This window comes from Coregonus clupeaformis, chromosome 11 (genome assembly GCF_020615455.1).
Source record: "Coregonus clupeaformis isolate EN_2021a chromosome 11, ASM2061545v1, whole genome shotgun sequence".
Taxonomy (NCBI): Eukaryota; Metazoa; Chordata; class Actinopteri; order Salmoniformes; family Salmonidae; genus Coregonus; species Coregonus clupeaformis.
In genome coordinates, this window is record NC_059202.1 from 46,027,767 (window position 1) to 46,055,246 (window position 27,480).

A 27,480-nucleotide genomic window follows, 5' to 3' on the forward strand; every position below is an offset into this window, starting at 1 on the left:
GATGTTAACGCAGGTGCAGCAAAATGCTTATGTTTCTAGCTCCAACAGTGCAGTAATATCTAGCAAATATATTGGGTTTTCACACTCTGGGTTGTTTTCAACCACCCAATAGGTCTGGCAGCCAACAACCTGCAGGATGGTTTCTCTGTTCCTGCTCATGTGTAAGTCACACTCACCTTCCTTTGGCACTATTTGAATTGATGACAGGCAAATCACATGTAGCAGAAAAAGGAAAAACACAGATCTTCACAGCTATTTGTTTCAACAGGGGCAGGATTAAATTGTCTTGTTTTTGGCAGGAAGAATCTCTTTGACATTATAGTCCATGGAATCCTCTCTCCACAGGCGATGTGATCACTTGCTGCACACTGATGGAGAATATTTCCACTTGTTGGCACTTGCTTTCTCTAGCGGAATACATTTTTATTTGCATATTTTCCCTAATATTCATAATGGTAGATATCATTTTAGTCATGTATGGACAACTTTACTATTGTTAAGTAGAAGTTTTGAGTGTTATAAAAAGTGACTTTGGTCATCTTAGAAATTGTAGTATTTTTGGTTTTATTTGTTTTTATTTCTGTTTAATAAAATACTTATTTTCGTAAAGGCCCCATCAAAGATGACATGTCTTTAAAACAATTTGTAATTTACTTAAAATGTTTACTTAGAAAGGGAAAAGAAGCACAACATCTGGCTTGTTGATGATTACAGTGTCTGGATATAATCAAAAGCACCAAAGTGTTTAATAATGACCTATAATCTTTACATAATGACAGCTTACACATACTGTAAGTATAGTCAATGCATGTATCCTTTTTTCACTATACTGTTTGTGAGCATAGGGTTTAAATCCTTCCAAAACAAATAGTACTGAAGCACAATACTCATAATATTATCTTCCATGATCTAGCTATTATAGTGCAGCCTTGACATCATACTTTTTCATTCTAAATCCTGTATTACATTTTAGTGTTAATCTATAATCTATAAACAAACACTAAACAGGTTAAAGCAAAAGAAAAGGATAAGAAAATGTTTTCTTTCTTGACCCCTCTGACTGTTCAGTTTCTCTGTTCCAGTGCTGGTGCCTGGGGCCCTTCTCCAGGAAGACTGTGATGTGAACTCTTGCCACCCCCAGCTGGGGGACCTGATGGTAGGCCGCGCTGCCCAGCTCTCAGCCTCCTCCACCTGTGGACGGAACAGGCCCCAGAACTACTGCATCCTCGGATACCTGGAGGTCAGGACTTAAATCTTGATAGGGGGGCTCTGTGGTGCACTGTTCCTAAATACAAACTAGAGATGTGGTGTTGAAGGCAGTGTTGTCTGCATATGTTCATCTGTCTCTGTACACAGTACTAATGTCAAAACAGATATGTTCCACAAGCACAGACAGACAGTGTCAGGGCGACGTGTATGCTGTGAGCAAAGTCAAGCGCAGGACACCGAGCTACTGGCAGACAAACTTTACTTGCACAGTAAATCAAATACAAACAAGACCAAGATCGTCGTGTTCCCCTGGGAGGGGGGAAGGTCCGTGACAAAATCCACCGATAGGTGAGACCACGGCCGTTGTGGAACGGGTAGGGGTTGTAACTTCCCCCTGGGCAGGTGTCTAGGCGCCTTACACTGGGCGCACACCGAGCAGGAGGAAACATAAACCCTCACGTCCTTAGCTAAAGTGGGCCACCAGTACTTCCCACTAAGGCAGTGCACTGTCCGACCAATACGAGGATGACCAGAGGAGGGTGACATGTGAGCCCAATATATCAATCGATCGCGAACCTCGAGCGGCACGTACTTCCGACCCTCTGTACACTGTGGGGGGAGTAGGATCGGTGCGTGAACGCCCGCTCGATGTCCGCATCAACCTCCCACACCACCGGTGCCACCAGACAAGACTCCGGGAGTATGGGAGTGGGCTCAATGGACCTCTCCTCTGTGTCATATAGTCGGGACAGGGCGTCTGCCTTAGCGTTCTGTGACCCTGGTCTATAGGTGAGCTTAAATACAAATCGGGAGAAAAACATAGCCCACCTTGCCTGGCGAGGGTTCAGCCTCCTCGCTGCCCGGATGTACTCCAGGTTACGATGGTCAGTCAGAATGAGAAAAGGGTGTTTAGCCCCCTCAAGCCAATGCCTCCACACCTTCAGGGCTTGAACCACAGCTAACAGCTCCCTGTCCCCCACGTCATAATTGCGCTCTGCCGGACTGAGCTTCTTAGAATAGAAAGCACAGGGGCAGAGTTTTGGTGGCGTACCCGAGCGCTGAGACAGCACAGCGGCGATCCCAGCCTCGGACGCATCCACCTCAACTTGGAACGCCAAAGTGGGATCCGGATGTGCCAGCACCGGAGCCGAGGTAAACAGGTCCTTCAGATGTCTAAACGCCCTGTCCGCCTCAGCCGACCACTGCAGATGCACCGGACCCCCCTTTAGCAGGGAGGTAATGGGAGCTGCTACCTGTCCAAAGCCCCCGGATAAACCTCTGGTAGTAATTGGCAAAACCCAAGAACCGCTGCACTTCCTTCACCGTGGTGGGAGTCTGTCAATTACGCACGGCAGAAACGCGGTCAATCTCCATCTCCACCCCTGACGCAGACAACCAATGTCCCAGGAAGGAGATGGACTCCTGGAAGAAAATACATTTCTCCGCCTTCGCATACAGGTCATGCTCTAACAGTCTACCAAGCACTTCGGCGCACCAGGGACACATGCTCGGCTCGTGTAGCGGAGTATATTAGAATGTCATCAATATGCACCACTACACCCTGTCCATGCAAGTCCCGAAAATCTAGCCACAAATGATTGGAAGACTGAAGGAGCATTCATTAAACCGTATGGCATGACGAGGTACTCATAGTGACCCGAGGTGGTACTGAATGCTGTCTTCCACTCATCTCCCTCCCTAATGCGCACCAGGTTGTACGCGCTCCTGAGATCCAATTTTGTGAAGAATCGTGCCCGTGTAATGACTCCGTCATACTAGCAATCAGAGGGCGTAAACCCCCATCCTTCTTCTTCACAAAAAGAAACTCGAGGACGCAGGGAAGTGGACGGCCGTATGTATCCCTGTCTCAGAGATTCTGTGATGTATGTCTCCATAGCCGCTGTCTCCTCCTGAGACAGAGGATACACATGACTACGCGTGTCACGGTTTTCGCCGAGGCGGCTCCTCCTCCTTGTTCGGGCGGGTTTCGCCGGTCGTCGTCTCTGGAGTACTAGCTGCCACCGCTCTATGTTTCTTGTTTGATTGGTTTTGTCTGTTAGTCACACCTGTTTTGTGTTATGTCTCATTTAGCACCCTATTTAGTTTCCTTGTTGTTAGTTTAGTGTTGTGTGTAATTGTTCGTGTCGTGTTGTTGCGCTACCCGTGTCGGTACGCTATTTTCATAGCTTCCTCCTTGTGTTTAGGAGAGTATTTTCGCACCTGTGTGTGCGCTCGCTTATTTACGCCTGTGTGCGTCCTTTTTGCCTCCGGGCTGTTTGGATTATTTTGTGTGCTGTAGTAAAGTCTTGTTGGACGTATCCTCTGCTTCCTGCGCCTGATTCTACACCACACCAATCCACAGCAACGTGACAACGCGGAAGAGCAGCGCCTACTTGGAGGTCTATCGCACAATCCCCCTGTCGATGAGGTCTTTTTACAGAAGGCGAGTGCCAAATCGCCATACTCAGGTGGAATGTGCATGGTGGGAACTTGGTTTGGGCTTTCCACCGTCGTTGCCCCCTACGGAAACACCTACACACCGCCCAAAACACTGATCAGACCATCCCCTTGAGAGCCCTCTGTTGCCATGAAATGTTGGGGTCATGAGATGTTAACCAGGGAAGCCCCCAACACCACGGGAAACGCAGGAGAATCAATCAAATACAAACGTAGTTCCTCCTCATGGCCCTCCTGCTTTTCATCCTGAGAGGCGCTGTGACTTCCCCCTAATCAATCCTGGACCCCAAAGAGCGGCTATCTAGGGCATGGATGGGGAAGGGCACATCAACAGGTACAATAGCTTAACAATAACTTATAGGTGAATTGGCGATCGATAAAATTCCCAGCTGCGCCTGAATCTACTAGCGCCTTATGCTGGGAGTGAGGAGAAACCTCCGGAATCACAACTTTAATACATACAGTGGGGAGAACAAGTATTTGATACACTGCCGATTTTGCAGGTTTTTCTACTTACAAAGCATGTAGAGGTCTGTAATTTTTATCATAGGTACACTTCAACTGTGAGAGATGGAATCTAAAACAAAAAATCAGAAAATCACATTGTATGATTTTTTAAGTAATTAATTTGCATTTTATTGCATGACATAAGTATTTGATCACCTACCAACCAGTAAGAATTCCGACTCTCACAGACCTGTTAGTTTTTCTTTAAGAAGCCCTCCTGTTCTCCACTCATTACCTGTATTAACTGCACCTGTTTGAACTCGTTACCTGTATAAAAGACACCTGTCCACACACTCAAGCAAACAGACTCCAACCTCTCCACAATGACCAAGACCAGAGAGCTGTGTAAGGACATCATGGATAAAATTGTAGACCTGCACAAGGCTGGGATGGGCTACAGGACAATAGGCAAGCAGCTTGGTGAGAAGGCAACAACTGTTGGCGCAATTATTAGAAAATGGAAGAAGTTCAAGATGACGGTCAATCACCCCTCGGTCTGGGGCTCCATGCAAGATCTCACCTCGTGGGGCATCAATGATCATGAGGAAGGTGAGGGATCAGCCCAGAACTACACGGCAGGACCTGGTCAATGACCTGAAAAAGAGCTGGGACCACCGTCTCAAAGAAAACCATTAGTAACACACTACGCTGTCATGGATTAAAATCCTGCAGCGCACGCAAAAGTCCCCCTGCTCAAGCCAGCGCATGTCCAGGCCCATCTGAAGTTTGCCAATGACCATCTGGATGATCCAGAGGAGGAATGGGAGAAGGTCATGTGGTCTGATGAGACAAAAATAGAGTGTTTTGGTCTAAACTCCACTCGCCGTGTTTGGAGGAAGAAGAAGGATGAGTACAACCCCAAGAACACCATCCCAACCATGAAGCATGGAGGTGGAAACATCATTCTTTGGGGATGCATTTCTGCAAAGGGGACAGGACGACTGCACCGTATTGAGGGGAGGATGGATGGGGCCATGTATCGCGAGATCTTGGCCAACAACCTCCTTCCCTCAGTAAGAGCATTGAAGATGGGGGTCGTGGCTGGGTCTTCCTGCATGACAACGACCGAAACACACAGCCAGGGCAACTAAGGGAGTGGCTCCGTAGAAGCATCTCAAGGTCCTGGAGTGGCCTAGCCAGTCTCCAGACCTGAACCCAATAGGAAAATCTTTGGAGGGAGCTGAAAGTCCGTATTGCCCAGCGACAGCCCCGAAACCTGAAGGATCTGGAGAAGGTCTGTATGGAGGTGGGCCAAAAAACCCTGCTGCAGTGTGTGCAAACCTGGTCAAGACCTACAGGAAACGTATGATCTCAAACAAAGGTTTCTGTACCAAATATTAAGTTCTGCTTTTCTGATGTATCAAATACTTATGTCATGCAATAAAATGCAAATGAATTACTTAAAAAATCATACAATGTGATTTTCTGGATTTGTGTTTTAGATTCCGTCTCTCACAGTTGAAGTGTACCTATGATAAAAATTACAGACCTCTACATGCTTTGTAAGTAGGAAAACCTGCATAATCGGCAGTGTATCAAATACTTGTTCTCCCCCACTGTAGCTAAAGTAACGTCCCTAGCCAACATAATGATAGCTAATACAACTAATATGTTAGTAAACCCGCTACAATCATGCAGTAACGTTACAGTGTATAGTCAGTAAGCAGTTACACTGGCGGGCCATTGCAATAAATTAATAAAATCAAAAGCTTACCTTGACTTGGAAGAGTTCCAGTGTTGTGTTGGATAGTCATAGCCAGCTAGTTAACATAGCATCCCTATTTGAGCCAGGTGTTTGAGTAACTAAACTAGCCAGCTGCATTTGCTAGCTAAGTAAGTGAAACTGAAAGTGAAATAAAGGACAATCTCTCTCTCTCTTGTTTCTCCTTCATTTTTGAAGAAATTAATTTGTTGAAAACTGTTTAACCATTGTCTTTCTCTCTCTTTGAGTCAACTACTCACCACATTTTATGCATTGCAGTGCTAGCTAGTTGTAGCTTATGCTTTCAGTACTAGATTCATTCTCGGATCCCTTGATTGGGTGGACAACATGTCAGTTCATGCTGCAAGAGCTCTGATAGGTTGGAGGACATCCTCCGGAAGTTGTCATAATTACTGTGTAAGTCTATGGAAGGGGGTGAGAACCAAGAGCCTCCCTAGGTTTTGTACTGAAGTCAATGTACCAAGAGGAGGACAGAAGGTAGCTGTCCTTCTGCTACACCATGGTGCTACCCTACAGAGTGCTGTTGAGGCTACAGTAGACCTTCATTGCAAAACATTTGTATTTTAATCAATTATTTGGTGACATGTGAATATATTTATCTAAAAAGGTTAACTTTTTTAATGTTTTACAATTTTTGTTTTTATGAAATTCACTGAGGAGGATGGTCCTCCCCTTCCTCCACTGAGGAGCCTCCACTGGGTGGCAGCATCATGCTGTGGGGATGTTTTTCAGCGGCAGGGACTGGGAGACTAGTCAGGATCGAGGGAAAGATGAACGGAGCAAAGTACTGTCACAAGCCGGGCTAGAACTCCGGTCTCAAATGTGTAGAGCTGGGGGTACTACCCCTTAGCCACAGAGGAGATGTTGTAGGACCCAAATGAAACACCCCAGGCAATACTCCAGGTAAGTAGATTTAATGTTCCAAAACAGGAGGCAAAACAAAACAACTCCCCGGGGGAGAAAAACAAACTAAAGATAACTTAGAATAACTTACTAGGACTGATACGGTGGGACAAAGCAGGAGACACATAGACAGGACGCAATAACCAAGTGAGAAACAAGGGGAAAACACACAGCTAAAATACTCAAGGGGAAACAAGGCACAGGTGACATAGATAAGCTAATTAGGACACATGAGGAAAAACTAAGGCAAAGGGGGAACACAGCTGACCTCTAGAGGCCAGGGAGACAAACAGGGGAAGCAGGAAGCTGACAGGACCCCCTCCTCTAGGAACGACTCCTGACGTTCCTTCCAGGAACACCCTGGCCCCAGGGTGCGAAAATCTCGGATCAACCCTGGGTCCAGGATGTCCCTGGCCGGAACCCAGGGAGCGCTCCTCTGGCCCGTAGCCCTCCCAGTCCACCAGATACTGCAGAGAGTTCTGGACCCTCCGGGGAGTCCAGTATCCGGCGGACTGTGTAGGCTGGCTGGCCGTCTATGATCCTGGGAGGTGGCGGGGGGTCTGTGTGGGGGCAAAAGGAGAAGACAAGACAGGTTTAAGGAGTGAAACATGGAAAGTGGGGTTAACTCTAAGGGAGCGAGGCAGAACTAAACGATACGACACAGGGGTTAACCTTTCTAGAAATGCGGAAAGGGCCGATGTATCTCTGGGAAAGCTTCTTGGATTCGACCCGGGAGGGGCAAGTTCTTAGTGGCCAACCAAACTCTCTGACCAGCTCGGAAACTAGGGGCCGTCCGGCGGTGGCGATTGAGCCTGACTTTGGTATCTCTGGGAGGTCCGAAGGAGGGTACACCTGGCCTTCTTCCAGGTCCGCCTACAGCGTTGGACAAAGCGCTGGGCCGAGGGAACACCAACTTGCGCCTCTTCCTCTGGAAACAAAGGAGGGTTGTAACCGAACTGGCATTCGAAGGGGGACAATCCGGTGGCTGAGGACTGAGGGTGTTGTGGGCATATTCAGCCCAAATAATATAGGTGGCCCAAGACGTGGGATTACTGGCCGCCATACACCGCAGGGTGGTCTCCAGATCCTGATTAATCCGTTCCGTTTGGCCATTAGACTCTGGATGGAATCCTGACGATAGGCTGGCTGTGGCCCCAATAAGCCTGCAGAAGGCCCCCAAAACCGGGACGAGAATTGGGGACCTCGGTCAGAGACCACGTCCAGGGGAATGCCAAATATCCGGAAGACATGGTTCATGAGGAGCTCCGCAGTCTCCTTAGCCGAGGGCAGCTTGGGCAGGGGAATAAACCGGGCAGCCTTTAGAGAAACGGTCTACCACCACCAGGATGACGGTGTTGCCCTGGGATAGAGGAAGTCCCGTAACAAAGTCCAGAGAAAGGTGTGACCATGGCCTTCGAGGAACAGGTAATGGGATGGAGCAGTCCCTGGGGTCGCTGGCGTGTCGACTTTTCCCTGGTTGCACACAGGGCAGGCCTCAACAAAGACCTGCACGTCCTTCTTGATGGACGGCCACCAAAACCGCCGTCGGAGGAACTCCAGTGTGCGAGCACTGCCAGGATGGCATGTCAAGGGCGACTCATGACCCCACTGCAAGACGCGGGCCCGAACCGAGAGAGGAACGAACAGGCGACCGGCAGGACCACCGCCTGGATCGGGCTCATGGGCAAGAGCTTCTCGTACCCTCTTTCTAGTTCCCACTGAAGAGGTGCGACGATCCTAGACCTCGGAATAATCGATGCCAAGGGCTTCTCTTGTACCTCGGGAGAATAGACTCGAGACAGAGCATCCGGCTTGACGTTCTTGGTGCCAGGTCGGTAAGTCAGGATGAACTGGAATCGATTAAAGAAAAGGGACCATCGTGCTTGCCGAGGGTTCATCCGCTTAGCCTGTTGGAGATATTCCAGGTTCTTGTGGTCTGTGAGAACCTGGAAAGGGTGCTGAGCCCCTCAAGCCAATGGCGCCACTCTTCCAAGGCCAGTTTAACCGTAAGCAACTCTAGATCCCCCCACGTGGTAGTTGCGCTCGGCCTCAGACAGGCGGCGAGACATGAAGGCACAAGGGTGTAATCTCCCCATCCGCACCCCTCTGTGACAGGACGGCTCCCACCCCCCACCTCTGAGGCGTCCACCTCCACCACGAAAGGTCTCTCTGGGTCAGGGGTCACCAGAATCGGAGCAGAAGTGAAGCGGCGCTTGAGATCCTCGAAGGCCCTGCTGCTTCCGGGACCCCAGTGAATCTTGGTCCCTCCTCCCTTGGTAAGCGTCGTCAAGGGGGCTACCACCGAGCTGAAATTCTTGATGAACTTCCGATAGAAGTTAGAAAAGCCAATGAACCGTTGAACCTCCTTGACCGTGGCAGGTGTGGGCCAATCGTGGACCGCCTTGACCTTCTTGGGATCCATCTCTAGGTGCCCGGGAGTGACAATAAACCCGAGAAACTGAGTCTGAGAAACATGAAATTCACACTTCTCAGGCTTAACGTAGAGGGTGATTGTCAAGGAGCCTCTGGAGAACCCGGCTAACATGCCCTCATGCTCCTTCAGTGACCTCGAGAAGATGAGGATATCGTCCAGGTACACGAAGACGAACAGATTAAGCATATCCCGGAGAACATCATTAATCAGGGCTTGGAATACTGCGGGGGCATTGGTGAGCCCGAACGGCATCACCCGATATTCATAGTGTCCCGTGGGCGTGTTGAACGCCGTCTTCCATTCGTCTCCTGGCCGGATCCGCACGAGATGGTAAGCATTGCGGAGATCCAGCTTAGTAAAAATGGAAGCCCCCTTGAAGCAGCTCAAAAGCAGTGGCCATGAGAGGAAGAGGGTATCGATTCGAACCGTGATCTTGTTGAGTCCCCGGTAATCAATACAAGGCCTCAGACCCCCGTCTTTCTTTTCAACAAAAAAGCCCGCCCCAGCCGGGGAAGTAGAGGCATAGATGAGGCCGGCTGCCAAGGACTCCTTAATGTAGGTGTCCATAGCTGCGTGCTCGGGGAGGACAAGGAAAAGATCCGACCTCTAGGGAGGGCAGCACCCAGGGGAGTAGGTCAATGGCACAGTCATAAGTGCGATGAGGCGGTAAGGCAGTAGCCCGGGCCTTGCTGAACACTGCTTTGAACCGATGGTAAACACTGGGGACTCGGGAGACGTCAACAGACTCTTGAAACTGGGTACTAGGGGCTGAGGAACTCTGAAGCATGCAGGTGAGTTGGCAAGTGGGACCCCAGCTAAGAATGGTGCCAGTAGGCCAGTCGATCTGGGGATTATGTCTGCATAGCCAAGGGTGACCCAGGATAATAGGATACTCGGGAGAGTCAATGAGATAGAAGGTCTCCTCCTGCTGGTGTTGAGAGATGGTAAGTCGCAGGGGACTGAGTCGCCTCAGTAACTTTTCCTGGTTCCAGAGGTCTGCCATCTAAGGCTGTAACTGCCTGGGGTTGAGGAAGTAGTTGGGTAGGGATCTTAAGTTCCTTAGCCAAGGTTACATCCATAAAATCACCTGCGGCACCGGAATCGATCATAGCCTGGACCCGATGCTGGTGGCCCTCCCAGGACAGAGTGGCTGGAATAGCTAGGACCGCGTTAGTAGGAGGAGCTCTAATTTTCCCCATCACAACCCTCCTGTAGCTGGGCGGGGACAGGCGTTTCCCGAAAGCTCGGGGCAAGTGGAGCGGAAGTGGCCGGCAACCCCGCAGTAGAGGCACCGACGCTCCTCATGCGACGTTCCTCGTTGGAAGAAAGCCTGGAACGGCCTAACTGCATGCTCTCCCGGGGAATCCTGGGGCAGTTCAGGAGCCGGGGCAGCTCTGAATGACGGAGTCCAAACAGGAGAAACAGAGCTGCTCAGAGGAACTTGGGACTGAGACACCTGACGGCGAGCCGTTCTCCGCTCTCTTAGACGATTGTCCAGGCGGATGGCCAAGGCTATGAGGGACTCGAGATCTTCAGCTGGTTCACGGGTGGCTAACTCATCTTGAAGGGGCTCAGATAACCCTCCCTGAAAGCAGACCCTCAGCGCTTCATCATTCCATCCGCTCCTTGCTGCTATGGTTCGAACTCAATGGCAAAATCTGCCGTGCTTCGGGGGCCCTGACGGAGAGACAGTAGGCGCTTGGAAGCCTCCCGCCCACTGACAGGATGATCGAACACCCGCTTGAACTCTTCTACAAATGCAGCGTGGAGTCACAACAGGCCTCCTGGGACTGCCACACCGCAGAGGCCCAGGCGAGCGCCTTGTCTGAAGAGAGGGTAATGAGGTAGGCAATCTTGGAACGGTCTGTGGGAAAACTTGAGGGTTGGAGCTCGAAGGTGAGGGGAGCATTGGGTGAGGAAACCCTGACAAGAGCTTGGATCCCCAGAAAAGGGCTTGGGAGGTGGTAGTCGGGGCTCCGCCAACCGAGAAGGCCTGTCGTCACTGGGAGGTGACCGGGGGAAGGGGGAGAACCAAGGAGGCGTTCAAAGAGCTGGTGAAGGGAACTCATCATTTCGGCCAGGAGTTGAGAATGTCTAGCCATCAGCTCCTCTTGTCGGCTGAGAACGGCTTCATGGCGCTGGAAAGAAGCCTCATGTCGAATGATCACCGCCAACAGGTCCTGGGGACTGAGTGTTTCTGGGTCCATGATTGACTTGGTTATTCTGTCACAAGCCGGGCTAGAACTCCGGTCTCAAATGTGTAGAGCTGGGGGTACTACCCCTTAGCCACAGAGGAGATGTTGTAGGACCCAAATGAAACACCCCAGGCAATACTCCAGGTAAGTAGATTTAATGTTCCAAAACAGGAGGCAAAACAAAACAACTCCCGAGGGGAGAAAAACAAACTAAAGATAACTTAGAATAACTTACTAGGACTGATACGGTGGGACAAAGCAGGAGACACATAGACAGGACGCCAATAACCAAGTGAGAAACAAGGGGAAAACACACAGCTAAAATACTCAAGGGGAAACAAGGCACAGGTGACATAGATAAGCTAATTAGGACACATGAGGAAAAACTAAGGCAAAGGGGAACACAGCTGACCTCTAGAGGCCAGGAGACAAACAGGGGAAGCAGGAAGCTGACAGTACAGAGAGATCCTTGATGAAAACCTGCTCCAGAGCGCTCAGGACCTCAGACTGGGGCAAAGGTTCACCTTCCAACAGAACAACGACCCTAAGCACACATCCAAGACAAGGCAGGAGTGGCTTCGGCACAAGTCTCTGAATGTCCTTGAGTGGCCCAGCCAGAGCCCGATTTTGAACCCCATCTAACATTCCTGGAGAGACTTGAAAATAGCTGTGCAGCGATGCTCCCCATCCAACCTGACAGAGCTTGAGAGGATCTGCAGAGAAGAATGGGAGAAACTCCCCAAATACAGGTGTGCCAAGCTTGTAGCGTCATACCCAAGAAGACTCAAGGCTGTAATCGCTGTCAAAGATGCTTCAACAAAGTACTGAGTAAAGGGTCTGAATACTTATGTAAATGTGATATTTTTTAAATTTGTAATACATTTGCAAAAATGTCTAAAAACCTGTTTTTGCTTTGTCTTTATGGGGTATTGTGTGTAGATTGATGAGGGCAACATTTTTTTTGAATCCGTTTTAGAATAAGGCTGTAATGTAACAAAATGTGGAAAAAGTCAAGGGGTCTGAATACTTTCCGAATGCACTGTATATAGTTATTTCCCTATTTCTGACATGGAAAATCAGTCTGATAAAGTTGAGCTACCCTGCTGTGTGTTGTAAATACTCACGTATTTCAAGAAAATGTGTATCTCCTTGTTCTTTTGTGGATTGACTGTGGCCTCGAACAGTGGGAGGAAAATATTCTCCAACAGTTTGGCGAAGTTCTGTATTATCTTCTTCGACTTGAAAATGTCACTGCAAGACAAAATGTTACATTTCTGAAACATATCTTTAGATAGACAGATGTAATTTGCTTGATCATTGTAAGACTAATGATGGATTAAATTAAATTATTTGTTGATCAATAATAATGCTGACAACTGCCTTTCTTTTTTCAAGTTGCAGCACCATTCCTACTATCTTTTGTGTGACTAAAACACTCTTAGAAAAAATTGTTCCAAAATGGTTCTTCGGCTGTCCCCATAGGAGCACCCTTTTTGGTTCCAGGTAGAACCCTTTTTTTCTAAGAGTGTCGGCCCACCATTGGTATTTGCAAACAAGAGCTTGGAATCAATTGGTTCCAAGTTAAATAACAACCAGTAAAGGGACCATCACCTTGGTTTACAATGTAAGATGTCCTATTTTACACATCTCCATTGCCACTTACAACTAGTGAAGTCTTACAAAGACCATTATGGTTGAAGAATTATAGTACCACCACCCTAGAGATCAGCATTGAGAGCAGCATTCCCTTATCTTCCCTTCTCCCTGTGGCACTTACTAGATCCTGGGCACCTGGATGATCCATCGCATGTTGGGGGAGTGAACCTTGTGCTGGACGAACCATGAGGCCAGGCTCTCCCACTCATCAGGGGAGCGGCCGTAGATGGACATACGGGGCTCTGCGTGCTGGTACTTACTCTCCTCCAGCTCATGAGCCACTTCCTGTTATAGAGGAAGAGGAAAATAATTACAGTACGTTAGAGATGCCCATGATAGTGGAGTTGATATTGAGCATAAGTTGATCCTATACCTTGATGATGCGTGCAAAGTATTCCCCTTTGATGTAGTTGTCTGTTTTCAGGTAAATCTCTCTGAGTTCGCTTGCTCCCACAGGGTTGTACTTGGAGTTGAACTTATCAAAGCGGTGGAATGTTTGCCTTCCCTAATAGAGTAAACATTTATAATTTATTACATGCTTTTGTCAACAATGGCAGTTTAGCACCACTATCATTGTGATCCTCAAACACAAGTTACATGGAACCTACTGCCAAACTGCAATTGTTTAAAGACATACTTCTGAATATTCATATATGCATTATAAATGTGTTATGAACTGCTTATGAACAGTTTAATCGGTATGCCAAATAGGTTATTAAATGTGTTAAAAAACGTGATATTATTTCAAGCATTGGAGCACGTGTTTCTGGAACATTCTTACAGCGTGTACGTCCAGGGAGTCCACAGTGAGGTCATAGGGGTCCATGGCCAGGGTGTCAAACACCTGTTTCAAGGTGATCATCTGGCCCCCCTTCTCCAGCACCACGCGGTCTGCCTCGGTCTTGTAGGTGGTCTGTAGGTGGTCTGAACTTCAGCAGGTGCTTCTGGTTCATGCAAGCAGCTGCGTGGATGTGAGTGTCTACCTGTATTTATGAGGAGGCATAAGACAGACATATTTTGTCAGCTTGTTCTAAAGCACAGCTTGAGTCAGTGAGATGTAATGTATGACCATCTAATCATGGGAGTTTCAACCCTTTTATTTGCATTACATCTTATACTCTATACACTACCGTTCAAAAGTTTGGTGTCACTTAGAAATGTCCTTGTTTTACATGAAAACATACATGAAATTAGTTTGAATAGGAAATATAGCAAAATGAATAGGAAATGTATTAATTGACAAGATTAGAAATAATGATTTTCTCAATTTGCCACAATTACATCCTTGCAGACCTTTGGCATTCTAGTTGTCAATTTGTTGAGGTAATATGAAGAGATTTCACCCCATGCTTCCTGAAGCACCTCCCACAAGTTGGATTGCCTTGATTGGCACTTCTTACGTACGATACGGTCAAGCTGCTCCCACAACAGCTCAATAAGGCTGAGATCCGGTGACTGTGCTGGCCACTCCATTATAGACAGAATACCAGCTGACTGCTTCTTCCCTAAATAGTTATTGCATAGTTTGGAGCTGTGCTTTGGGTCATTGTCCTGTTGTAGGAGGAAATTGGTTCCAATCAAGCGCCGTCCACAGGGTATGGCATGGCGTTGCAAACAAAATGGAGTGATAGCCTTCCTTCAAGATCCCTTTTACCCTGTACCAATATCCCACTTTACCACCACCAAAGCACCCCCAGACCATCACATTGCCTCCACCATGCTTGACAGATGGCATCAAGCATTCCTCCAACATCTTTTCATTTGGTCTGCGTCTCACAAATGTTATTCTTTGTGATCCGAACACCTCAAACTTCAATTCGTCTGTCCATAACACTTTTTTCCAGTGTCTGTGTTCTTTGACCATCTTAATCTTTTCTTTTTATTGGCCAGTCTGAGATATGGCTTTTTCTTTGCAACTCTGCCTAGAAGGTCAGCATCCCGGAGTCGCCTCGTCACTGTTGACGTTGAAACTGGTGTTTTGCCGGTACTATTTAATGAAGCTGCCAGTTGAGGACCTGTGAGGCGTCTGTTTCTCAAACTAGACACTAATGTATTTGTCCTCTTGCTTAGTTGTGCACCGGGGCCTCCCACTCCTCTTTCTATTCTTGTTAGAGCTAGTTTGCGCTGTTCTGTGAAGGGAGTAGTACACAGCATTGTACGAGATCTTCAGTTTCTTGGCAATTTCTTGCATGGAATAGCCTTAATTCCTCAGAACAAAAATAGACTGACGAGTTACAGAAGAAGGTTCTTTGTTTCTGGCTATTTTGATTCTGTAATCAAACCCACAATTGTTGATGCTCCAGATACTCAACTAGTCTCAGGAAGGCCAGTTCTATTGCTTCTTTAATCAGCACAACAGTTTTCAGCTGTGCTAGCATAATTGCAAAAGGGTTTTCTAATGATCAATTAGCTTTTTAAAATGATAAACTTGGATTAGTAAACACAACGTGCCATTGGAACACAGGACTGATGGTTGCTGATAATGGGCCTCCGTACGCCTATGTAGATATTCCATAAAAAATCAGCCATTTCCAGCTACAATAGCCATTTACAACATTAACAATGTCTACACTGTTTTTCTGATCAATTTTATATTTTAATTGACAAGGAAATGTATAAGTGACCCCAAGCTTTTGAATGGTAGTGTACATCACCAACCTTCCTGACGTTATAGAAGTCTCTGTGAGGTACACCTTTCAGCTCCTTCAACTCAGCCATCTCATTCAACATCTCATGCAGATAAAACTTGGAGGCCACAAAGTTCAGTCGTCTGTGGCAGTAGGTTTTCCTGGAAGAAGAATGAGATGACATTAGAAACACTGTAATAGAGGGGTCATTGGGAATAGGGCAACAGTGGGAGGTGGTGATATTGGTGGTGGGGTGCTCACGTGGGCCCGTCTGCGATCATGGCGAGGACATGGCTGAGGTCTATCGCGAAGGTCTCCAAGTCGGGGTAGGGCAGGCTGTGGGGCTGCTGCTGCTTCAGGGCCTCTGCATCGTCGTACACGTACACGATGCCGTCCTTCATCTGCAGCAGGTAGTTCAGGTCGTCAGGTATGCCCTCCGTAGTGTACGGGTCCTCCCCCTCTCGAGGGCAGGGGCACATGTCTGCAGAGGACAGGATTAAATAAGTGGACAGAGGGAAGAGTGGAGAGAGTGAGAGGAAACGACAGAAGAAGAGGATGAGTGTCTCGAATTGGAGTTACTTTTCCTATGAGTCCTTTTCAGAAATAATCAAGGCAAAGCTGTTTCTAGGGCTCTTTGCCCCAAAGTCTTATACTGTATCTATCACATTGATGAGCAGGTAGCTGGTATGTGGTTGATGCTGGATGTGTACAATGTGATTCTCTACCTGGCAAGATCTCGTCCTCCACGTTCCACTTCTGGTTCTCAGCGCTGCGGAGAAACTGGGCGGTGGTCCTGTGGAAGCGGTGGTAGGCCAGCCTGGAGTACTTCTCTCTGATGAACAGGGCCTTCATCAGGGTCTTGGCTGCCTGCTCATAGTCCTCCACTGTGATCTGGGAATGAAGTGTGTTGACAGGCCATTATAGGCAATACACTGTCATTAGAAATGGCAACTCCTAGAAGTATTGTTTCCAAGCTAGCTCTTGCCTTGGTATAATTGTTTGGGGGATCATTGCATGAAGTATATGACATGATTTGTGATGTGATTAAATTAGATTATACAAGTATCATATTATTGTATGATGTCGCTTACCCCTGCACAATAATCTCCGCTGATGGTGACCCTCTGGAACTCTGGGGAGTTCTCTGGGATACTAGGGCAGACAGGGGCGCCAGGGGAAAGCAGAGGGGTGACTACAGACATAGCCCACTCTGGATTGATGTTGAAGGAACTGGGGACCTGCTGAGATACCGACTGGTAACGCTTAACCTTAAAACTCTTCTTCCTGGAGAGACCAACATCATACAAGTGGATAAGTGGACATTCCGGACCCTAGTCTCCTTTTTAACTCAATGTCATTCAAGTCACTTGGGGAAAATAATCCTCACTGAAAATGTCTACATTTGAAGATCAGTTCATTTCAGTGACTTGACATGAACTGAAATACTTTGAAATTGACTCCCAGTGTCCCTGACCTATTAGACCCATTAGTTTATCTGTGCCCTCTGACCTCTTGACGCTTTCCTCAGAGTACTGCTCGGCGATCTCCTTGAGCATCTCCATCTCCCGGTCCTGGTGCAGGCCGATGGGGCAGTCCTCAGGCACAGTGTACATGGACAGGGCATCCTTGGTGTCCTCCTCCTTCAATGCCGAGGCGTACACCTTCTCTGCCAGAAGACGCACCGACTCATCCACCTCGCTCAGCGAGATCTTAGGGAACTGACGCGGCATCTCTACTGAAACAAAGGAACACACACGTACTCTGACTATCACATATATGCTTTTACTATGCAGGATTGAAGTATACTATATTCGTGAAATATACTGGTATTTTTTTAGGTTTCAAACACACAGTTGTGACATTGTCCTTTAGAATTGAGTTATAAAGTGACTTATAAATGACTTATAAATGAAGGCTGTTGGTATGATTATTATATTATCTATGATGAAGTACTACTGCTGTTACGGAAAATAAAACATTATCTTAGCAGAGGCAGTAAATAACTACAGGGTAAGCAGGAGACTCACACACAACAGGCTGAATCTGAGAGCATGGTGTAATGGGGACACGTGTGTTTCGTAACACCTCAGCTTAAATCACTGCAGTTAACATGTCCTTGAGTGTCCTTGTCTCCTGTTTCTATGTGCCTTCATTTGCTGCGTCATAATCATGTTACAGTAAACAAAACTATTCACCAAAAAGGTCATGTTACAGAGACAGAGTCACCTTTGACCTTCTGGATCAGAGGTCAGTCATTGAGCATGAAAAGGAAAATCGTTCACCCACCCAGCCTCTCTGTCTCCAATTATCTGTCTCAGTAACTCTATACATTTTGTTTCTAAAGCATTTTTTGACTGTGATACAGACAAAATGGCCTTGATAATGTGTTGAGTATGCATAAAAGCGTGTGAAAAGAAGTGTGTGATACATACTGTAGTAGGATATGTCACAGTTCATGGGATAGCATGAGCTCATGGCTGATTATGACCATATTAGGTGGACCATATTAGGTGACTGCCTCCCCCCTCCTCACAAAAAAGGTTTAGAAATGATTCCTTTCTTGTTCTACAGAATTGCCCATAGGCTTGTTTCAGGGTAGATCTGGTAACTGTGATATTTGTTTCTGCCTGGCAGTTTCACAAAACCACTGTTGTCACGACTTCCGCCAAAGCTGCCCCCTTCCTAGTTCGAGCAGGCTTCGGCGTTCGTCGTCACCGGAGTACTTGCTACTGCCGATACCATTCTCATCACTCCACTTGTCATGTCTTGTCAATCACACATACCTGGTGCTCATTCCCCTAATTAGTATGTGTATAAGTGTTCCCTCTGTTCCCCTTGTCTTTGTGAGTGATTGTTTTGTTGTGAGAGCGTGTAGCTCGGTTGAGCTACATTTCACTGTGTTATTGCCAAGGTGGATGTTTTCCCTTGTACAGTTTCGTTTGACGCTTGGGGCGTTTGATTTATGCAAACAGATTAAACTCTGGACTTCGGTATTTTACCTCCTGCGCCTGACTCCTTCTTTCACACCTCGTCACAGAATCACTCACCTGATCTGATATGGAGTCAGCACGAGAAGACCGCATGCCTGGAGTTGTGGCAAGGGTCCAGGAGCATTCCTCGATGTTGGCCAGCTTGGGGGAAGCGATGGATCGGGTTCTTCAGGTGGTAGAACGCCTGGAGAGGAGAGGATCCGATCTATCGAGACCAGCTGGTCAACCGGATCCAGCCGCCTACACCCCAGCCCCTGGAAGGATCCAGATATCCCGGCCACCGGCGTTTGACGGGACTGCAGCGCGCTGTAAGGGATTCCTACTCCAACTGGAGTTGTATTTCTCCAGCATCAGACCGGAGCCCTGGGAGCAGGAGAAGGTGTCCGTCCTCGTTTCCTGCCTTTGTGGGAGAGCCCTGGAGTGGGCCAACGTGGTATGGAATGAGGGAGGTACCACGCTGAAGAACAACGGGGAGTTCACTCGCCTCTTTAGTGCCGTTTTTGATCACCCGCCTGAGGGTCGAGAGGCGGGCGAACGACTGGTTCATCTAAGGCAGGGGACGAGGACCGCTCAGGACAACGCGCTGGAGTTCCGGACGCTGGCAGCGGGGTCCGGGTGGAACGAGCGGGTCCTGACAGACCATTTCCAGTGCCACCTAAGGGAGGACGTCCGACGGGAGCTAGCCTGCAGGGATGCCATGCTATCGTTCTCCCAACTGGTGGACATGGCCATCCGGCTGGACAATCTGCTAGCAGCCAGAGGACATCCTGGTAGGGGTCTGCCCGTTTCCACTCCGGACGACACTGACCCCGAGCAGATGGAGCTGGGGGGAGCCGCCGGTCGAGAGAGCACAGGAGGACAGCGACAGTGCCACTCTGGTGGCACGAAGGGACAATCCACCTCATGTCGCAGTCAACGTTCTTTTGGGGCTGGAGGCGGTAGGCAGGGTACTCACGCATCACCCCAGGTAACGAACACCCAAACGTGTTCAGAGCCTTTTGCGGCGCACTGTACTTTATCTATCTCCTTTCCAGATCACTTGGTCGGTTCCCAGTGTAAGGCGCTAGTCGATTCAGGCGCAGCTGGGAATTTTATGGACAGGGCATTTGCACACCGTCAAGGCATTTAATTGGTTCCCCTAACCATTCCACTCCCCATCAGAGCACTAGGTAGTCGACCATTAAGGGTCCGGGTTGGTTAAGGAAGTTACTGTACCAGTCACCATGATTACGCAGGAGACACATGTTGAGCAGATCACCTTTATGATCATTGAGTCTCCTGCTTACCCTGTAGTCTTGGGTATCCCGTGGTTAGCCCTTCACAACCCCAATTTCTCATGGCCGCAGAGGGTTCTTACAGGGTGGTCGCGTGAGTGTCCAGGTAGGTGTCTAGGTGTTTCCGTTGGTGCAACCACGGTGGTGCGCATTCCCCCGAATACCATGATCTGGCTCTCGCGGTTTTCCAAGACGCAAGCGACTAAATTACCACCTCATCGGGAGGGGGATTGCGCGATAAACCTTCGGGTAGACGCTGTACCTCCCAGGAGTCATGTGTATCCCCTGTCGCAGGCTGAAACGGAGGCTATGGAAATATATGTTACAGAGTCCCTGCGCCAGGGGTATATACATCCCTCCACTTCACCTGCCTCCTCGAGTTTCTTCTTTGTGAAGAAGAAAGATGGCGGTTTAAGCCCATGCATTGATTATCGACCACTGAATAATGTGACGGGACGATTTAGTTATCCTCTTCCCCTCATTCCTTCAGTGATTGAGTCAATGCATGGGGCCCGTTTTTTCACCAAATTAGAACTCAGGAGTGCCTACAACCTGGTGCATATTCGGAAAGGGGATGAGTGGAAAACAGCATTCAGCACAACCTCGGGTCATTATGAATACCTGGTGATGCCCTACGGTTTGATGAATGCTCCATGGGTTTTCCAGTCCTTTGTGAACGAGGTGTTTCGGAACATGCTTAGTCGCGGTGTGGTGGTCTACATCGATGACATCCTGGTGTATTCCGCTACGCGCGCTGAGCATGTGTCCCTGGTTCGCAAAGTACTGGTCCGACTGCTGGAAAATTATCTTTATGCCAAGGCAGAGAAGTGTGAGTTTTTCCAGCAGTCAATCTCCTTCCTCGGATATCGCATTACCACCACAGGTGTGGAGATGGAGGGAGACCGCATTGCAGCCGTGCGTAATTGGAAGACTCCAACCACGGTAAAGGAGGTGCAGCGCTTCCTTGGCTTTGACAACTACTATCGAAGGTTTATTCAGGGTTTGGCAAGGTCGCAGCTCCCATTACCTCCTTGTTGAAGGGTGTGCCATCCCGGCTCCGCTGGTCTGCTGAGGCTGATTTGGCATTCAGTAGATTGCGGGGTCTGTTCACCTCAGCCCCGGTGCTGGCCCACCCCGATCCATCACTACCGTTCGTAGTGGAGGTGGATGCGTCCGAGGTAGGGATAGGAACTGTCTTATCCCAACGCTCGGGTACGCCACCCAAGCTCCGCCCCTGTGCCTTCTTTTCTAAGAAGCTCAGCTTGGCGGAGCAGAACTACGGCGTTGGTGATCGGGAGCTGCTGGCTGTTGTCCGAGCTTTGACGGTGTGGAGACATTGGCTCGAAGGGGTGAAACACCCTTTCCTCGTCTGGACAGACCACCATAACCTGGAATACATTCGGGCAGCGAGGAGGCTGAATCCTTGCCAGGCCAGGTGGGCCCTCTTCTTCACCCGGTTTGATTTCACACTCTCATACATTCCGGGTACGAAGAACGTGAAGGCAGACGCACTGTCTCGGCTGTATGACACAGAGGAGAGGCCCAGAGACAACACCCGCATACTCCCGGCCTCATGCATGGTGGCGCCGGTAGTATGGGCGATGGATGTAGATATAGCGCAGGCATTACGCACAGATCCATCTCCACCGCAGTGTCCAGCTGGGCTGCAGTACGTGCCTGCGCTTATCCGTGATCGTCTGATCTACTGGGCACACACGTCACCCTCCTCTGGTCACCCAGGTATCGATCGTACAATGCGCTGCCTGACCGAGAAGTACTGGTGGCCTACCTTGGCTAAGGATGTGAGGATGTTTCCTCATGCTCAGTGTGTGCCCAGAGTAAGGTAAGCTAAAACCTTTACCAGTTCCACAACGACCATGGTCTCACCTGAATATTGACTTTCTCCCTGATCTTCCCCTCTCCCAAGGTAACACCACTATCCTGGTCGTTGTGGACCGCTTTTCAAAGTCCCGCCGCCTCCTTCCTCTGCCCGGTCTCCCCATGGCCCTACAAACTGCAGAGGCTCTGTTTACTCACTTCTTCCGGCACTACGGGGTACCAGAGGATATAGTGTCCAACCAAGGTCCCCAGTTCACATCTAGAGTCTGGAAGAAGTTCATGGAACGTCTGGGGGTCTCGGTCAGCCTGACCTCTGGTTTTCACCCCGAGAGCAATGGGCAGGTGGAAAGGGTGAATCAAGATGTGGGTAGGTTCCTGCGGACCTACTGACAGGAACGGCCGGGGGAGTGGTCAGTGTTCCTGCCATGGGCAGAATATGCTCAGAACTCTCTCCGCCACTCCTCCACTAACCTAACACCCTTCCAATGTGTTTTGGGTTACCAACCGGTCCTGGCACTGTGGCACCAGAACCAGACCGAGGATCCCGCAGTGGATGACTGGTTTCGGCGCGCGGAGGAGACTTGCGACGCTGCCCACGTTCGCCTCCAGTGCGCCGTACGTCGTCAGAAGGCCAACGCTGACCGCCACCGCAGGGAGGCCCCGGTGTTCGTACCGGGGGATCAGGTCTGGCTCTCGACCCGGAATCTGCCCCTCCGCCTGCCCTGCCGGAAGCTGAGCCCGCTGTTTGTGGGGCCGTTTAAAGTCCTGAGGAGAATAAACGAGGTGACATACAGGTTGTTACTCCCCCCTGATTACCGTATTAACCCCTCGTTTCATGTGTCTCTCCTCAGGCCGGTGGTAGCTGGTCCGCTCCAGGAGTCTGAGGTACGGGAGGTTCCTCCACCTCCTCTGGACATTGAGGGGGCCCCGCCGTACTCGGTCCGTTCCATCCAAGGTGGATGTTTTCCCTTGTACAGTTTCATTTTATGCTTGTGGCGTTTGATTTATGCAAACGGATTAAACTCTGGACGGATTAAACTCCGGCCACAATGCATGAGGCCGGGAGTATGCGGGTGTTGTCTCTGGGCCTCTCCTCTGTGTCTGGATGGTATTTTACCTCCTGCGCCTGACTCCTTCTTTCACACCTTGTCATAGTTGTGCAACAAACATGGTTTCGTTCACGTCTTTCAGTTCTGTGGTCTGTTTCTGTGTTGTAGCACAAAAACAACTCCATTCACATTAAATGACACAGAATATTCCCAGTCAGACCAAGCGGACAGAGAAAATGAGGGGTTAACAATCTTGAGGTCCATTTCTACTGTAAAAGGCAAAGACAACCTACAGTGTTTGTTGTTTTAGTATGCAGTTATTTGCAGACTATTTTATTCTTGGTTCCCAGGACCTTGTATATTTTAAATGTTTATTTGTGTAGCCCTCAAGCCTTACATTATCGTGTTTCCATTTGCAACCAACTGATTCTGCTGATTCACTTAGCTTAGCCATTTTGGAGTGACACAACTTTGGTTGCTATCCAACTCCCAGTCTACAATGCTTGCTGTGTTCTTATTTTACTGACCATGTCTCCACATGTGACTATAAATACTAGTGCCACTGTTAGGGTAGCATCTGTGACTGAGTGGGTCAGTTGGCCAGTTCCCCAGTCAGACGTCACGGATACTGTGTAGAACGACAAGCAGGGAAAAGGAACATTAAGCACCACCCTATCAAATGAGTGCTTCGATGTTGACTCACTTTCACTAAATGTTGACATGGAAATCAAGCCAACTAAGATCATTCAACAACCCCAGTGCCTTAAAATAGGCCTACAATGCTTTGGAACATGTTCCTCGGCCAGCGCCTCTAGGAAGGCCGCATTTCCGACGAGTCGTCCCAACAAATCAAATGTTATTTATCACATGCGCTGAATACAACTGGTGTAGACTTTACAGTGAAATACTTGTTTACGAACCTTTCCCAACGATGCAGAGTACAAGTACCAGATCAATGTGCAGAGGTACGAGGTACTTGAGGTATATACAGTGCATTCGGAAAGTATTCAGACCCCTTGACTTATTCCACATTTTGTTACGTTACAGCCTTATTCTAAATTGGATTAAATTGTTTTTTTTCCTTATCAATCTACACACAATACACCATAATGACAAAGCAAAAAAAAGGTTTGTAGACGTTTTTGCACATTTATTACAAATAAAAAACGGAAATATCACATTTACATAACTATTCACACACTTTACTCAGTACTTTGTTGACGCACCTTTGGCAGCGATTACAGCCTTGAGTCTTCTTGGGTATGACGCTACAAGCTTGGCACACCTGTATTTGGGGAATTTCTCCCATTCTTCTCTCCAGATCCTCTCAAGCTCTGTCAGGTTGGATGGGGAGCGTCGCTGCACAGCTATTTTCAGGTCTCTCCAGTTCGATCGGGTTCTAGTCCGGGCTCTGGCTGGGCCACTCAAAGACATTCAGAGACTTGTCCCAAGTCACTCATGCGTTGTCTTGGCTGTGTGCTTAGGGTCGTTGTCCTGTTGGAAGGTGAACCTTCACCCCAGTCTGATATCCTGAGCGCTCTGGAACAGGTTTTCGTCAAGGATCTCTGTACTTTGCTCCGTTCATCTTTCCCTCGTTCCTGACAAAATTTTTACATTTACATTTTAGTCATTTAGCAGACGCTCTTATCCAGAGCGACTTACAGTTAGTGAGTGCATACATTTTTCATACTGGCCCCCCGTGGGAAATGAACCCACAACCCTGGCGTTGCAAGCGCCATGCTCTACCAACTGAGCTAGTCTCCCAGTCCCTGCCGCTGAAAAACATCCCCACAGCATGATGCTGCCACCACCATGCTTCACAGTAGGGATGGTGCCAGGTTTCCTCAAGATGTGACACTTGGAATTCAGGCCAAAGAGATAATCTTGTTTCTCATGGTCTGAGAGTCCTTTAGGTGCCTTTTGGCAAACTCCAAGCGGGCCGTCATGTGCCTTTTACTGAGGAGTGGCTTCTGTCTGGCCACTCTACCATAAAGGCCTGATTGGTGGAGTGCTGCAGAGATGGTTGTCCTTCTGGAAGGTTATCCCATCTCCACAGAGGAACTCTTGAGCTCTGTCAGAGTGACCATTGGGTTCTTGGTCACCTCCCTGACCAAGGCCCTTCTTCCCCGATTGCTCAGTTTGGCCAGGCGGCCAGCTCTAGGAAGAGTCTTGGTGGTACCAAACTTCTTCCATTGAAGAATGATGGAGGCCACTGTGTTCTTGGAGACCTTCAATGCTGCAGACAATATTTTGGTACCCTTCCCCAGATCTGTGCCTCGACACAATCCTGTCTCGGAGCTCTACGGACAATTCCTTAGACCTCATGGCTTGGTTTTTGCTCAGACATGCACTGTCAACTGTGGGACCAAATATAAACAGGTGTGTCTCTTTCCAAATCATGTCCAATCAATTGAATTTACCACAGGTTGACTCCAATGAAGTTGTAGAAACAGCTCAAGGATGATCAATGGAAACAGCTCAATTTCGAGTCTCATAGCAAAGGGTCTGAATACTGTAGATTGATGAGGGAAAATTGTTATTTAATCCATTTCAGAGTAAGGCTCTAACTTAACAAAATGTGGAAAAAGTCAAGGGGTCTGAATACTTTCCGAATGCACTGTATGTACATAAAGGCAGGGTAAATTGACTAGGCATCCGGATATATAATAATAAGAGTAAAATAGAGTATCATCAGCAAATGATCAGCGTAAAAGTGTGTGTGTGTGTGTGTGTGTGTGCGTGCGTGCGTGCATGCGTGCGTATGTAGTGTTTGAATGTGTGAGGGATTTGTGTAGGAGTGACAGTGTAGTGTGTGTATATGGTGTGTATATAAAGTCTAGTGAGTGTGCATAGGATCAGTGCAAGATGGAGTCAGTGCAGATAATTGACTATTTAGCAGTCTGGCTGTTTAGCATCATTATGGCTTGGAGGTAGAAGCTGTCTCTGAGCCTGTTGGTCCGAGAGCCGATGCTCTGGTACCATTTGCCCGACGGTAGCAGAGTGAACAGTCTATGACTTGGTTGGCTGGAGTCTTTGGCCATTTCTTACACCTCCTGATATGGATGGCAGGGAGCTCGGCCCCAGTGATGTACTGGGCTGTCTGCATCACCCTTTGTACCGCTTTGCGGTCAAGGGAGGTGCAACTGCCATACCAAGCGGTGATGCAGCCGGTCAAGATGCTCTCGATGGTGCAGCTGTAGAACCTTTTGAGGATCTGAGAGCCCATGCCAAATATTTTCTTCCTCCTGAGGGGGAACAGACGCTGCCGTGCCCTCTTCACGACTGTGCGGGTGTGTGTGGACCATGTTAAGTCCTTAGTGATGTAGACGCCAAGGAACTTAAAGCTCTCGACCCGCTCCACAACAGCCCCGTAGATGTGGATGGGGGAGTGCTCTTCCCTCTTTATCCTATAGTCGACGATGAGCTCCTTGGTCTCCTTGACATTGAGGGAGAATTTGTTGTCCCGGCACCACACTGCTAAGTCTCTGACCTCCTTCCTGTAGGCTGACTCATCGCAACAACAACAGTGTAAATGGGGACAATAAACTGAGTCATTTACTGAGTGATTTAGTTGTTGTCATGATTTAGTTGTTGACTTTGTGTCCATGAGGAAGGTCATTGCCTCTATACGCCATCACACACAATCCAAACACATGACATCATCAAACTGGCGACTCATCCTGACTTATTGTCATTTCCTCTGAAAATGCCCCTTTTTCAGCATTTGGCTATTGTCAACTAGCTGTGCTTCATCACAGTATTTTCTTACACACAGGAAGTGCTCAATCCAGTAGATCCTGACCCTCAGAGTGCCCCAAGCCATAGACATTCAATGACCCCTGCTATTCACACAACGCCCATTGTCATCATCACAACACAACAGGATGGTCAGTAGGTAGCTTTATCTCTCACTCTTACCTTCTGCAGTGATCCGGGCCATGCCTGGCTCTCTGGCTCTGAGTGGTGAGTCTCTATCACCCAGTGGTGACTCTCTGTCTCTCTTGTGAATCTCTTTGTATGACTGTTGATCACTACTGTGGTGCAGGAGAGGCTCCCTGTTATGACTCTCTTCGTCTCTGTTTTGACAGCCTCTTCGGTGTGATACAGTTGCTTTATCTCTTTCTGTGTGTCTTTCTCAGGATTCGCTCAGTTGTTTATCAACCCTGGTCTCTGTATGAGGCAGCAGCTGGTTATTTCTGTGTCTTGAGTATTCCTATTTTAGGAGGCTGGGAGCGTCATGGAGACCAAACCCGCTAATCCAAGTTGTGTATGTCACAACTGGCTCTTAGCGAGGCAGTGACTCAGCACTCATTGAGAGATGAGAGATGGGGTGATGGGGGGTGAACCTAATGTCCTTCTGATCCCCCTCCTCCCACCATACACTGTAACAGTTGTAAGGAGAACAGGAGAGCAGAGGACTTAATGCTTGCTTGAATAGATCATTAATGGCAGGAGGCAACCTCTTTGCCTTTGATCTTCTGGTCATGTCTTTGAGGGAGGCAAGCAAGACGCTCTGCTAAACAGGAAAGGTAAAACATATGCTTGTCTGCACCAGCTGGCTCTACTAAAAGCCAGGCCTGGAACTGGGCCATGCCAGCCTGCCAGGAGCATAGCAAC

At 48.5% G+C, this 27,480-nt stretch overlaps 1 protein-coding gene and 1 pseudogene across 1 annotated transcript in view; one reads left to right on the top strand and one right to left on the bottom strand.

Annotated features, from left to right (window-relative positions):
• Positions 1–27,480, top strand: part of LOC121576901 (laminin subunit beta-4) — a 63,856-nt gene continuing 36,376 nt past the window's right edge. Inside the window, exons 1-2 of the mRNA XM_045223569.1 lie at positions 1–161; positions 1,083–1,240. Of these exons, the coding sequence (XP_045079504.1) occupies positions 137–161; positions 1,083–1,240 (183 nt within the window). The 5' untranslated portion in view covers positions 1–136. The remainder of the gene's footprint in view (positions 162–1,082; positions 1,241–27,480) is intronic.
• On the bottom strand, positions 12,416–26,998 carry LOC123491980 (annotated as a pseudogene).